We start from the raw sequence: 16100 nt of genomic DNA, 5'->3' as shown, positions 1-16100 counted from the left end.
ATTTTCGTCATCGTTTCATAGTGTGCGATCCTCAGACAAGCCATAAACTCCGTCGGCGCCTTCGAATTCATAAAATTCGTCGGCGGCAATTTTCTCTCTCCCTAACATTACAGTCAAGCAGTACTCGGTTGAAAAAAACTTTCCAATAGGAAAAAATAATTTTGTTCTCTTTAAACTCATATGAACTCTTGTCAAATAAAAAACTATTTGATACTGTAAAGATAAAAGCAGATCCAATTTGTGGATCCATCTTTGCAATCACACACTGTTACTACATTTACAACAAACAAAGTCTTTGTTATAAGTCTTGATTTTTTGAATTCCTCCTTTTGATAGTTCTCTATGTTGCCCATTTAATTTCTTTCTAAGATGCAAATTCTGTACGACTAATACTTCCGATTTAAATGTACTCCTCCGCATGCTGTGTCTGTGCACTTGCTGTTATGATGTATGATGATGGTTAAGTGGTTTCTTAATTAAAGTAATTTTTATGCTATCCCTACCCCTAGGCCTATAGCATAAGGCATCTAAACATTTACCAGTTTTTTGACATTCTTATATGAGCTGTTCGTTGTGTTGTTGCACATTCTTGGGTATTAACGAAGACACATTCAGAATATAAATTAGTTTTTAATAACAACTTGAAGATTTTTTGATACAAATAAAAACTCACATAAAGCCCCATCGCATTACATGCCGCACCACTTGATCCAGAATATCGAAATATTTGTAAATAGCGTCAACGGAAAGCGCGCTTTTTTGGGCTTATGTTTATTTTTCTTTAGGCGCAAAGTCCATACCATATGCACATGGTGGAGTCGCATATATTTGCCGGCACACATTTTTTTTTAAATTGATAAGAAGGATGGAAGAATAATAAAAGAGAGAATGAATAACGTATTTGGATAGTGAATCATGGACTATCGTTGTAGGAGATGAGTGTGTATTGCTGTATTCAATAGAGCTTAAAAACTTTGGCGCAAAGAAATTTGTAGAGGCCAATTACTCTACCATTTTCTTTGCGATATCAAAGTTTTGATAAATCATTTTTTGCTGTTTGCCTTGAATAAAGGACCGTAAGAATACTAAATTCTAAATTTCCCATGAACATTCCATTAAGGAACCGGGGATACTTCTCTCATATTAATGGGTCTCCTTTTTTATGCTGAGTCCGAACGGCGTCCCCATAGCGACACCACTAGGAAGTTTTAATATGGTAGGATACCTTTCAAATGTAGCCAATATTAATAAGCTGCTGAAAATTGTCTTGATGTTTATGCCGGGATTTGAACCCAGGCGTTCGGCGTCATAGGCAGACATGCTAACCTCTGCGCCACGGTGGCCTCTATACCGTAAGAATAACGACTGGCAATTCCAAATCATATTTTGAATGATTTATGGTTGGTGGCCGTAGATTTACGGAGGAGAAGCAGCATTTGGCCAGTATTCATTAAGGGTTAACCTGTACATAGGCCCAAGAAAGTGAAGATAAAGTCAAATAGTTATAGTTGTTGTTGTAGCTGCATATTTATGCATATGCATTTATGATTTTGCAGATCAATATTTCGAGATGTTAGAGGCGCAATGACTAGATTAGTATACCCCCTAACCTATGGTGGTGTGTATTGTATAATAAACTTACAAAGTTCGCTACATTTTTGAGAAAAGTGGGCCTCATAAACTTGTAACACGTACAGTCCTCAAATACCACTCCTTGAAAATACCATACAATCCCTAATCCCATGGTAGCCTGTTGTCCGGATTGACCCGATGGAATCTTTCATCGGCAAGGGCTGCCGCCTCAGTGTACAACACACTGCTACAACAACAACCATACAATTCCATGGCAGCCGGTTGAACGCACCAGATTGACCCGATAAAATCCTCGTCGGCAAAGGCTGCCGCCTCAGTTTACGTGTTCGTCCTTTTTTCGTCATGGGAGAGGCACATCCCGGAGTGCCTACTACGCACGTGCAGGGATTGGAAAGAACCCCGGACACTGGTTCTGTTTGATTTGCCAGAACTGCCTGGAGTGGGTACATTTGCGATCTTCCTCTGACCTTACGTCAATACAGGAGTATAGTCACACTGAATATGTTGCAAGGTACTGTGCGAACATAGCCAGAAGCGTCGTCGTTGCCTACGGCCTTCTCGTCGTCGGACTATGTGACCCCCCATGGAGTGCATGGGGATAGCAGTCAGGTCCGGTACTGCAGAGATAGAGCTATACAATGTGCACATACCACCGTTTGGTAATTGTGAACCAGTTAATAGCCATGCTTACAAGCCCTACATAAGTGGGCTATTGTCTGGCCATAATCTTTTGGATCTAGGAGGTTTAATGCGCATCACGTTTCATGGCATTCTTCCCTAGGTAGCGATCGGCGGGGCACAGTTTTGGCAGAGCAGATTGAAGGCTTCACGTTTTACACGGTGAATAAGGATTCCCCCAATAGGTTTATGAGGAGATGCAGCAGCACGCTAGACATTTTCATTGCATCCCCTGATCTCTTGAGTGACGTAACCTGACAAGCCGTCATTTCTTTGGGATCAGACCACCTCCCCATTATTCTTATCATCGACCGAACACCCGACTTCATAACCTCTGAGCGCCGGACGTTTAACAATCAAAAGAAGGCCGGACGAAGTTACGAATCCGTGGCGCCAAGCCATCCAAGGCATTGGCCCACGACGGAATGTCTACACTGATGCTGAAAAATCTGTCTACCTGGAGTCGAGTACCTTATAACTGTCCTTAAATTTACAACTATCCTCGTCCTGCCTTTGAACAGTCCTATGGTACCCATTGTCTGGAAGATGGGCAGAGTGATCCCGCTACTGAAGCCGGGAAAGGACCCGAGTTTGAGGGAGTCGTACAGACCGATCTCCCTCATCTCACCAGATTATAAAAGATTTAACAGTATCTTGTCGAAAGCCTGAAAGATGATGAGACGTTAGAGCATTTCCTTTGTCATTGCCGGGTTTCGCGTCTAACAGATACCGGCACTTAGTTGGGTACACTATACCATACATGAATCTACTTAGAGGAGTGGCATGGAAAACAAGGATTTTTTTTAGATTTTCTATTTCGATTAGTGGCTTAGTTGTATGTATATAGTGGCATGAGGCGGATTAATATCCGCACGCTTTTTTCCAGCCTAACCTAACTTTGCCGAAAGCCTTCTCTAGGTCCGACGACATGACCAAAGGGGTGTCTCCCTTTGGACAAGTTAAGTCGAAGTGGCGCCTCAATGCCGTAACAAATACTGCGAACTCCGTGCCTTGGTAAAAACCGTATTGTACATCAAATAAGTTCCTTCTAGACCGATGTAGAAATTTCCTTACAATGATATTCTTCAAAATCTTGTACAGTTTCTCACCATTGGATAGGAGGCGTACCCTTGAGCGTCATAAGCGTTTGATCTAGTTCCGTAATGTCGACCGAACTCTATTGATGAGATGAGAATATGAATGTTGTCAGTGGGCTAAGGTAGAATCTTACGCCCTTATTGATTTGAAAAGACTACCTTTCGTACATAATGGGATGATAAATTTCGAATTATTTTTTCACACATTAAAAATCTAATTTTACTTTTGCAAATGCAAATTTGCCCACCCGAGTCCTAACAGCGTGCCGCAGTGCGACACCTCTTTGGGGAGAATTTTCTACATGGCTTCTATGCATGACACAGTACATCACAAATGTCGCCAGCATTGGGAGGGGATAACCGCCGCTGAAAAATTTTCTGATATTCTCGCCAGTATTCGAACCCAGGAGTCATAGGCGGACATGCTAACCTACGGTGGCCTCTAATTTTACTTTTCGGTAGATTTGAAAAATTTTATACACTATACCTATCTTTTTCTAAACATACAAACGCACAAATTGGTCTAAGTTCATTAATTACAGGGGTTTTCTTTGGAGCTTTGTCGTCACACACCATCAAGATTTTAAAATACAACAGCTTAAGTTTCTTTGCCGTTACCGACCTTCGAACTTGCAATGTTTGATATTCATTAACATCTGTCTGTGTGAATGTACTTTACGAATACATTATTGTGTGGTTCCGTATGTTGATACTTGTATTACTGGGAGTTGCCGTTGCCGTTGCCGTTGCCATTGCCCTTATGTGTCCCCATCTGGCTGGCTTGCCATGTGGTAATGTTTATACTTACCACATTTGGGGTATGTTTTATGTTTGTTTACATTTGATTGCTCTTCTTATTAGCATCAATAGATTTCGAAATGTTATTGCCTATAATTATCATGACCACGCGTTGGTGCTTCTTCTGTCAAACTGTACCATTTCAATTGTGGTCTATGTAGAAAACGATGTGATTATTGACAAAAAGTTTGTCTAATTTTACTTTTTTTTGAGAATGGCTTTAACTTTACAACTGAAATTAGGATTCTATTTTTAATAGGGGGACACATGGTCTTTGCAAACTGCCACCATAAATGCTACATTGAACATATAAAAAATTAAGTTTTAAATTTGGAGAAATCCCCATGTTCTATTGTTGTTATTGAAGCCAAGACGAATATGGTTAGGTTAAAAGACACGTCTGGCAACCGCAGTCGCCAACTGTTTCACTTGTAGACTTCTGGTTCATTGTGTTCGTCTTAGAAATAAATGAAATAAGAGAGATACGAAAGTTGGTATATAAAGAAAAACGAATATCAAGAATTGAGACCGAAAGAATTCCCACCGACTAGAGGGGCGCTCGTAAGCCTTCCTATACTCTTACAGAAGTCCTGAAAGACTCGACGGTTGAAAAGCTATAGAGAGCTCAGTGAAAAGAAGAGGTGTTCACCCATAGGTTAGGTTAGGTAAGGTTGAAAGGAAGGTGCAGATATTAATCCGCCCCATGCCACTATGGACATACAACTAAGCCAGTAATCGGCTTGTTGTGCGCTCTAAAAACTATGAAGTTACCTCTTTAAAGAAAATTTTAAGTTAGGATTTCCGTGCTACTTACAAAATCCTTAATTGTTTTCAATACCACTCCCCTAAGCTGGTTCATGTGTGGTATTGTGTCTCCACCAAAGTGCCGGTATCTGTAGGACACGAAAGCCGGGCAATGACAAAGGAAATGCTCCAATGTCTCATCATCTTCCCCGCACGCCCTACACATGCTATCACTTGCCGCACCGATTTTACATAAGTGAGCTCGTAGTGCTATGTGTCCCGTTATGATACCAATAGCTATGCTGACCTCCTTCTTGCTTCCTTTCAGTAATAGCCTCGTCTTCTCATGATCGGGATCCTACCATAGGATTTTCGCCGTCCTACCGACCGTTGTTCCACAATGTTGCATTCGCATTCGCCGTCCACTCCCATAACCCGAACTGCGTCGACCCGAAAGACTTCGGGTTAACCAAGTTTATTGACGGCAGTCCTCTGGCCTTCACCGCCAAATCGTCTGGCCTTTCATTTCCCCTTACTCGGAAAGGGGAATGGGGCCGGCACCCAAACGATGCGGATTTTGCCATCCTAATAGAAGGCGTTAATCTCCTTACACTGCAAGACTGTTCGTGACCTTACCGTCCTGGTTGTTATTGCCCTTATGGCAATTTTACTGTCGGTAAATATGTTCACACTCGACGTCCTCGCGTTATAAAGGTCTAGGTCAAGTATCGCAATCAGTACTGTTCTTGGAGCACTCTTCCTCGCCTCCGATACCACGACACCCGCAATATCCTGTCACCCTATAACAAGGGGGTTCGGGGAGTATCCTGTACACGAAGGAAATTCCAAATGTTGCCTTCTCGCAGAGGTGTACTACTATGCGAGATGGTAACCTTTGGTCACTCTGTTTTGTCATTGTAGGGCGTAGGTGGGACGCCAAACAAAAGTAGAGGCCCATCACTACCTTCGGAGTGGCAAGTGGCTAGAACATGTCTTCATCCCCTACATCGCCTCAAGATTGTTGCCCTTGGTAGAGGAAAGTACAGCGGTCAAAAAAAGTATTCATCATTCAATGTTTTTTTTTTAATAAGTCTACAAAAGACAATTGGAATAAAAACATATTAAACTAATGATGCAGTAGTGCTTGTGTGATATATATGTACACAATTTCATTGTTTTTAAAGAAAAAAATAGTATTTATTGGAACAAAAAGGGCCATTTTACAGCTGAACACAAAAAATTAAACAAAAAAAGTATTCATCATTGCAAAAAAACAAAAAAATTAATAACATAATTTAAAAAAATTAATACTTTGTTATTCGACCACCGCGTCTTATAACTTCTTTTAAACGGTTTGACATCGATTGAACTAATTTAGCGGTTATATTTTGGTCTATATTAGTCCATTCCTCCATTATCACCTGTTGCATTTGACTCTTGCTCGAAAAATTGCGCGTTCTCAATTTGCGTTCGAGATGTTCCCAAAGATGTTCAATTGGGTTCAAGTCGGGACTTTGAGGAGGAGTTTTAATGACTTTGGGGCAGTTATACAGCATCCACATCTTGGTATTTAAAGTAGAATGTTTGGGGTCATTATCTTGATAATATTGAAAGTTATTACCAAGCCCAAGTTTTACAGCACTATCTTTTAAATTCCTCTTTAAAATGTCAATGTAATACTTATGATCCATTACTCCATTAATAATTTCAAGATTTCCCGCTCCTGAAGCCCCCATACACCCCCAAAACATTAAACCACCTCCACCATGTTTTACAGTAGCAACTGTGTTTCGTTCTTCAAGCTCTGTATTTGGTTTTCTGTACACTATGACCTTTCCATCGCACCCAAATAGATTAAACTTGCTCTCGTCTGCAAAAATGACTGTTTTCCAAAATGATTCGGGCTGTTTTACATACATTTTTGCGAAGTTTAGCCTTTTCACTCGGTTTATTTTATTTATAAAGGGCTTCTTACGTGCAGTTCTTCCTCTGTAACTATGCCTTTTGAGTGTATTTCGAATTGTTTGTGTAGTAACTTCCTTCCCTAAATATTCCATAGTGTTTTTACGAAGAATGGTCGCATTTGTCTTCGGAGTTTTCTGAACTTGCCGCACTAGCCAACGCACATCTCCAACTGAAAGTGCTTTTGGTCGACCAGATCTTGGTTTATTGTCAACAGTTTTTGTTTCTGTCCACTTTCTGATGATGGATTGTATAGTAGATCGTGGTCTATTTAATATTTCACTGATAGTTTTTTGAGTTAAACCATTCCTGTGGTGTTTTATTATCAAAACTTTTACCTCATCAGAAACCTCGTTTTGCTTACGACCCATTTTGACAAAAACTATATTTTCAATGAAATTAAATATTTGCTGTCAAGGGCAAAGCCTCCTTTACTAAATAAAACGGAAAAGGGGGATTCCCAAATAATATTTGAATTTGACTTTGATGATAGCACATCAATGATGAATACTTTTTTTGTTCTGTTTTTGGTGTTATTATATAAAATTGCATTTTTTGCGCTAATTAAATTTATTTTTTGAATTTATTTTAAAACATATTACGAAAAATAAACTATTGCATAAAACTGCATTATTTGTTTACTTTAAATTTTCTTCAATTACCCAAAATAAGTGAATTTATTATCAATTTTGCTAATGATGAATACTTTTTTTGACCGCTGTACGTATGTTTATACCCACCACCAAATGAGGATATATTCATTTTGTCATTCCGTTTGCAACACATCGAAATATCCAGTTCCGACCCTATAAAGTATATATATGCCTGATCGTCCTAAAAATCTAAGACGATCTAGCCATATTCGTCCTTCTGTCTGTTGAAATAAAGCTACAGTCTTGAACAAGTAAATGCGTGCCAAGGTTGGCCGGGCCGAATCTTGGGAACCCACCACCATTGATTTTATTCTACATGCCAAATTCTGTTAAACCAGCAAAAATTAAAGCTTCTAGGAACCGAACAAGGATGATCGAGAGACCGGATTACATGGGAGCTATATCAGGTTATAGACTGATTTTGGCCGTACTTGGCACAATTGTTGGAAGACATAACAATAGAAGTCAAATCGGGAGATCGGTTTATATGGGAGCTATATCAGGTTATAGACCGATTGGAACCGTACTTAGCATAGTTGTTGGAAGTCATAACAAAACACTACGTGCAAAATTTAAGCCAAATCGGACAAAAATTGCGGTTTGTAAGGACTCAGGAAGTCAAACCGGGACATCGGTTTTATTTTGGAGCTATATCAGGTTATAGACCGATTTGAACCGTACTTAATACAGTTGTTGGAAGTCATAAAAGAACACAAATGCTCAATTTCAGCCAGATCGGACAAACATTGCGGCTTCCCGGTGCTCAAGAAGTCAAATCGGGAGACGGTTTATATGGGAGCCGATTTGGACCGATTTGGGAGCCGATTTGGACCGTAGTTGGCACAAATGCAAAATTTCAGCCAAAACGGACAAACATTGCGGCTTCCAGATGTTCAAGTAGTCAAATCGGGAATATTCAGAACGATGAGACGATCAAGAATATATACACTTTATGGTGTCTTACACGAATATTTCGAGGTTTTACAAACGAAATGAGTAGATTAGTATACCCCTATCCTATGGTGGTGGGTATAAAAATGAGATATTGAGTCAAAATTTGGGACAGTGAGTAGTTTTAGGTCCTGTGACATCCCTCTTCAATTTGGCCCAAATCGGTTCAGATTTGGATATAGCTGCCATATAGACGGATCTCTCGATTTAAAGTCTTGGTCCCACAAAAGGGGCATTTATAATCCGATTTCGCTGAAATTTGACACAGTGACTTATGTTATGCTTTTCGACAACCGTATCCTATATGGTTCAGATCGGCCTATATTTTGATATAGCTACCAAAAAGACAAATCTTATGTTCTACAAAATTGAGCAATGGCTTGTACTTATTAGACCACTCAATGTCCGTGCCGAAATTGGTCCAAATCGGACCATATTTTCATATAGCTGTTATGGGGGCATAAATTATGCATTCACCGGATTATGACGAAAGTTGGTTTTCATATATACCCGAGGTGGTGGGTATCCAAAATTCGTCCCGACCGAACTTAATGCCTTTTTAATTGTTCTGCCTCTTCCTTATACTCCTTCAATGAATCCCCTATAAAGAACCACAGAGTAACTCTTTGGGTGCTGGTCGTTCACAAGGAACCATCAGATCTTAGATGAGACATTACTCGCCTGGTATGTCAGTGATTTACTTCTTCTGAAGCTTGTGAGGCAGCTGTGTTTACCTCTTCCCGCTACCTTAGCTCTATGAATGCTCATATGCGGACATAAAAGCGTCATGACAAACTAATATTCTTACAAATCGCATACCATGATATGTACAATCAAAAATATATTTCTTCCCTTTTACGAGGGCAGTCCCAAAAGTAACTGACATAAGTTGTCGCGAAGAGTGAAAATCTTCTGTGTGTGTAGTAGCCGCAGTGTGAAAATGCAAATATTTATTAAAGAGCGATTTGCTTCAACAAGCACCTAATCCCCCAGATTTAGCTCCCTCGTACTATTTTCTGTTTCCAAACTTGAAACAACGATAGGGCGGAAAAAGATTTTCCGGCAATGAAGAAGTGGAAATTGCGGTTGATGGCTGCTTTGAGTAGCTAAACAGTTTATGAAAATCGTAAGAAAAATTGTATCGAGCTAAAAGGAGATTATATTGAGAAATAAAGAAAATGTTTCCTAAATTTTTTGTGTTTTCTTCGTTAGGTCGGCTACTTTTGGGGCCAACCTCGAACTAAGAGCTATTCAAAAGTTATGAAGAATAGATATGATCTTTATTTGTGAAAGTACACAAACGTTGGATATACTCAACTAAGAGTAAACATTCCACCTTATCCATCTAGCACACCGCATATACATAGTTTGCGATGGTCTTATCTATGCAAGGTCTATGGCTACCTAAAGGTTCATATATACATATATAGTGTATGTTTACTAATTAACGCACAATGTTTACATTCTCATTTAAATTGCATAGCGCAACAATTTGTTTACATATTTGGCTAGAGCTCTTTTGCTTTTTGCTGCCCAAATTATTGTTTGCCGTTTATATTTAACTCATTTTCCGTATCGTCTTATTTTGCTTTTCATTTACAGCTTGAACAGCATATTGGAAGTCAAAGTGTGTGCGGCGTGGTATTCCTTGACGGTCGGTATTGAGGAAGCGACATGAGTGAATACACCATGGAGACGAGACATCGATCTAGGTCGAAAACGCCATTTCTACGTTCCAGCTGTGATCACGAGAATTGTGATCATGTTGGCGATGAGCCACACACTCATCACCACAAGAAACAAAAATCAACATCACAGGCATCAAATGTTAGGTGAGTACCACAAAAGAAGGTCATTGATTATCAGTGAGCAACACACTATAACAACAACAACAACATAGATAACCATAGGATTAATTCTAGTATTTTGTAATGTTTTATTTTGCCTTAAGCATAGTAGACAGACTACTATGAAAGGATTGTGAGAATTATTTTTGTTCTACATATCTACATATTATTAAAATTTATTTTACGTTAAAATTATGGTTTTAAAAAATCATTTATCAAAGAGCATTAAGTTTCTACGCTTCGAAAAAAAAAACATTTGAACTTTTTCAGTATATACGAGTATATTTGGGACATGATGTTGATATTTTTAGTATTGATGCAATCAGTTAACTTGGGCAAAGATAAGTACCTGAATAACGTCATTCTTCAACTAGACAATTTTTCTTTAAATTGACACTACTATGCCCATCAATAAACACTGATAGTTGGAATAATGTATTAATATACTCGGAGGCAACCGTAGCGCAGAGGTTAGCATGTTCGCATTTGACGCTGAATGCATGGGTTCGAATCCTGGCGAGAAGAAACAAGTAAAAAGGCGTTAAGTTCGGCCGGGCCGAACTTTGGATACTCACCACCTTGGATATATATGTAAACCACCTTTCATCAAAATCCGGTGAAAATTGCATACCTTATGTCACATAGCAGTAATATCGAACTATGTTCCGATTTGGACCAAGTACTTATAAGTACAAGTCACTGTTCAATTGTGGGTAACAAAATATTGGTTTTTTAGTAGCTATATCTAAAAATAAAACGATCTGAACCATATACAACATGGATGTCGAAAAGCCTAACATAAGTCAATGTGTCAAATTTCATTTAAATCGGATTATAAATGCGCCTTTTTTGGGGCCAAGACTTTAAATCGAGATATCGGTCCATATGGCAGCGATATGCAAATCTTGATCGATCTAGACCAAATTGCAGAAATATGTGGAGGGGCTTAACTTAACTCTCTGTCCCAAATTTCGGCGACATCGGACAATAAATGCGCCTTTTATGGGCCCAAAACATTGAAAAGAGATTTCGGTCTATATGGCAGCTATATCCAAATATGGACCGATCTGAGTCAAATTGAAGAAGGATGTTGAAGGGCCTAACACAACTCACTGTCCCAAATTGCGACGACATCGGAAAATAAATGCGCTTTTTACGGCCCTTAAACCGAGAGATTGGCCTATATGGCAGCTATATCTAAATCTGGACCGATCTGTGACGTAATGGAGAAGTATGTCAAGGGGCTTAACTTAACTCACTGTCCCAAATTTCAGCAAAATCGGATAATAAATGTGGCTTTTATTGGCCTAAGACCCTAAATCGGAGGATCGGTTTATATGGCAGCTGTATCAAAACATGGACCGATTTGGCCTATTTACAATCCCAACCGACCTACACTAATAAAAAGTATTTGTGCAAAATTTCAAGCGGCTAGCTTTACTCCTTCGAAAGTTAGCGTGCTTTCGACAGACAGACGGACAGACAGACGGACAGACAGACGGACGGACAGACAGACGGACGGACGGACGGACAGACAGACGGTCGGACGGACGGACAGACAGACAGACGGACGGACATGGCTAGATCGACATAAAATGTCACGACGATCAAGAATATATATATACTTTATGGGGTCTCAGGCGCATATTTCGAGGTGTTACAAACAGAATGACAAATTAGTATACCCCCATCCTATGGTGGAGGGTATACAAATCAAGAAATTCGATTCATATAGGAGCAATATCAATGCACAGACCAGCATATAGATTAAGTGTGAGGCAGCCACTGCGGCTATGAGACTTAAGGCGATGGGAGAATAGATTGAGGATTGGAGCAGCTCATACCATCGCGGTATAATCGAGGCGACGATAGGAAAGCTGGAAGGAAGGGAAAAGGTTTCCGTTGGATACCTGAGATGAACCTTGAAGTCGAGTGCGAGGCACTGCTGCCAAAGGGCAAGTCTTGGATTGATGGAACCCTAGTATTGCCATCTGGAAGAACATGTTATACGGATGAATCAAATCTAGAGAACAGAGTGGGCCTGGGGCTTTACCATCGGCACAGTCTTGGATTGACGGAACCCCAGTATTGCCATCTGGAAGATCATGTTACTCGGATGGGTCAAAGCTAGAGGACAGAGTGGGATCTGTTTTAGCCTGACCATAATACGGTCCTGCAGGCGGAGATCCGGGCGATTACGGAATGCGTGAAGTGGTGTGGTGCTAACGCGAGGACGTCGAGTGTGAACATCTTTACCGACAGTAAAATTGAGATAAGAACAATAACAACCAGGACGGTAAGGTCACGAACAGCCTTGTAGTGTAAGAAGGAGATTAACGTCTTTTCTGAGGATGGGAAAATCCGCATCGCTTGGGTGCCCGGCCATAACGGAGTAAGGGGAAATGAAAGGCCAGACAATATGGCGGTGAAGGCCAAAGGACTGCCGTCAATAAACTAGGTTAACCCGAAGCCTTTCGGTTCGACGCAGTCCGAGTTAAGAGAGTGGGTGAAGAATGCGCATGCGACATTGTGAAGCAGCGAAACGGTCGGTAGGACGGCGAAAACCCTATGGGGGGATTCAGATCGTGAGAAGACGAGGCTATTACTGAAAGTAAGCAAGAAGGAGGTCAGTATAGCTATTGGTATCATAACGGGACACATAGGACTACGAGCTCACTTATGTCAAATCGATGTGGCAAGTGATAGCATGTGTAGGGTGTGTGAGGAAGATGATGAGACATTGGAGCATTTCCTGTTGTCATTGCCCTGCTTTCGCGTCCAACAGATACCGATACTTAGATGGAGACACAATATCAGACATAAACCAACTTAGGGGAGTGGTATTGAAAACAATTCAGGATTTTGTAAGTAACAAGGAATTCCTAACTTAAAATTTTCTTTTTAGAGGTTACTTTATAGTTTTTACAGCGCACAACAAGCCGATTACTGCTTTAGGTGTATGTCCATAGTGGTAGGGGCGGATTAATATCTACACCCTCTTTTCAACCTAACCTAAGTGTTTTCCAATTAAAACATTTTTGCTAATATTATTGTTGTATTTCAAGCTTCCATATACACAAAATTGTGATATTTAGCTAAATAACTTCAGTTGAGCATGAGTTCAATTTTTTTCCCCATTTCTAAACACACATGGTCAGGCAAGAATGCGAATTATCAACTCCCCACATAATTTGTTTTGTTTTATTTTGTTTTTGAACGTGGGTACCGTCTTAAATCGCTTCATAAAATGATATTACACACAATAACGTTCATATGCACGTTTTTTTTTGTTAATACGACATAACAACGCAGCTATAACGTCATCACTTGGCAATGAATGCTCAATGTTTGTAGTCTATACGGCGATTTGCACACACAGACATCTCAATAACATTCTCATTTTCAATATTACGATATGACGGGAACCTAGAAACCATACATACGCCTATAAAAAACATCTCATTTGGTGTTTGGAAAGGAAGGAGGGTAAGAAATGAAAACAAGTTTGCATGTCTAGGCGTAATAATCCAAAGAATCAAATAACCACACAACATTCAAAACTTTTGAAAATGTGCCGGCCATAGTTACGATTGCTGCCAAACCCAAACACCATGATAAACACAATCAAAATTTGTTTACTTAACTTACTCAACTAACATTTGGCGCGAATTTTATATTTGCCGCGTTTGTTTTTTTACTGTTTCTTCCATTTTTATTTCTAAACAATAAAGAGGGTTTCTTTTGGTTAGCTTGACGATCTTTTGTTGTGGTTTAGGCTTGTGACTTGATTTGCTACCACTAACCTGTCTTGGGCATGGTTTGCGACCAATTTTGTTGGTACCTGATTGAATACCTCTTACCATTGCCATGGTTATGAGATCATAGCCATATATACAAACATAGTTCCCAATACAGGCCTAAAGCAAAGATAAACTTCAGACAGACTAAGCATTTGAACTGAAATCAAATGGGAAATCAAACCTATGTAAATTTAATATATCTTATATTGCGGAAGTATTACCAAATGCCTATGTGCTGTTGTTGACAAGTTTTTACATTAGTACCCTCCACCATAGGATGGGGGTATACAAATTTCGTCATTCCGTTTGTAACACCTCGAAATATGCCTCTGAGACCCCATAAAGTATATATATTCTTCATTGTCATGTCATTTCAAGTCGATTTAGCCATGTCCGTCCGTCTGTTCGTCCGTCCGTCTGTCCGCCAGTCCGTCCGTCTATCTGTCGAAAGCACGCTAACTTTCGAAAGAGTTAAGCTAGCCGCTTGAAATTTTGCACAAATACTTTTTATACCCTCCACCATAAGATGGGGGGTATACTAATTTCGTCATTCTGATTGTAACTACTCGAAATATTCGTCTTAGACCCCATAAAGTATATATATTCTTGATCGTCGTGAAATTTTATGTCGATCTAGCCATGTCCGTCTGTCCGTCCGTCCGTCTGTCCGTCCGTCTGTCCGTCCGTCCGTCCGTCTGTCTGTCGAAAGCACGCTAACTTCCGAAGGAGTACAGCTAGCCGCTTGAAATTTTGCACAAATACTTCTTATTAGTGTAGGTCGGTTGGTATTGTAAATGGGCTATATCGGTCCATGTTTTGATATAGCTGCCATATAAACCGATCTTGGGTCTTGACTTCTTGAGCCTCTAGAGTGCGCAATTCTTATCCGATGGGATGAAATTTTGCACTACGTGTTTTGTTATGATATCCAACAACTGTGCCATGTATAGTTAAAATCGGTCCATAACCTGATATAGCTGCCATATAAACCGATCTTGGGTCTTGACTTCTTGACTTCTTGAGCCTCTAGAGTGCGCAATTCTTATCCGATTGGAATGAAATTTCGCACTACGTGTTTTGTTATGATATCCAACAACTGTGCCAAGTATGGTTCAAATCGGTTCATAATCTGGTATAGCTGTCAAATAAACCGATCTTGGGTCTTGACTTTTTGAGCCTCTAGAGGGCGCAATTCTCATACGATTTGGAAGAAATTTTGTACATCGGCTTCTCTCATGACCTTCAACATACGTGTCTAATATGGTCTGAATCGATCCATCGCTTGATACAGCTCGCATATAAACCGATCTCCCGATTTTGCTTCTTGAGCCCCTACAAGGCGCAATTCTTATCCGAATGAACTGAAATATTACACAATAAGAAATTTTGCACGTGGTGTTTTGGTATTACTTTCAATAACAGCTCTATGTATGGTTCAAATCGGTCCATGTTTTGATATAGCTGCCATATAAACCGATCTTGGGTCTTGACTTCTTGAGCCTCTAGAGGGCGCAATTTTTGTCCGATTTGGCTGAAAATTTGCATGAGGTGTTTTGTTATGACTTCCAATGCTAAGTATGGCGCAAATCGGTACACAACCTGATATAGCTGCCATATATACCGATCTGGGATCTTGACTTCTTGAGCCTCTAGAAGGCGCAATTGTCATCCGATTTAGCAGAAATTTTGTACAATGGCTGCTCTCATGACACTCAACATACGTGTCTTATATGGCCTGAATCGATCAATTGATCGATCGATTGAGCCTCTACAAGGCGCAATTCTAATCCGAATGAACTGAAATATTACACATTAGTATCCATGGTGGAGGGGATATAAGATTCGGCCCGGCCGAACTTAACACGCTCTCACTTGTTATGAAGAGGTGTAGAGCATTTTTATGGTAACCTCAAGTAAACTTTGGCGTCATTTGTTACTTGCTTTCATAAGCAAAGAATTCCATTTAAAATGATGACG

At 40.0% G+C, this 16100-nt stretch overlaps 1 protein-coding gene across 2 annotated transcripts in view; it reads left to right on the top strand.

Moving 5' to 3' along the window:
* Positions 1-16100, top strand: part of LOC106088725 (klaroid protein) — a 65504-nt gene that overhangs the window by 23488 nt on the left and 25916 nt on the right. For both annotated transcript variants that reach the window (XM_013254380.2, XM_013254381.2), the window contains exon 2: positions 10079-10308. In XM_013254380.2, coding sequence (XP_013109834.2) covers positions 10151-10308 — 158 coding nt within the window. In that variant the 5' untranslated portion in view covers positions 10079-10150. The remainder of the gene's footprint in view (positions 1-10078; positions 10309-16100) is intronic.

This window comes from Stomoxys calcitrans, chromosome 5, assembly GCF_963082655.1.
Source record: "Stomoxys calcitrans chromosome 5, idStoCalc2.1, whole genome shotgun sequence".
Taxonomy (NCBI): Eukaryota; Metazoa; Arthropoda; class Insecta; order Diptera; family Muscidae; genus Stomoxys; species Stomoxys calcitrans.
Note: the sequence above shows the minus strand (reverse complement) of the source record. Positions and strands in the feature narration are given on the sequence as shown.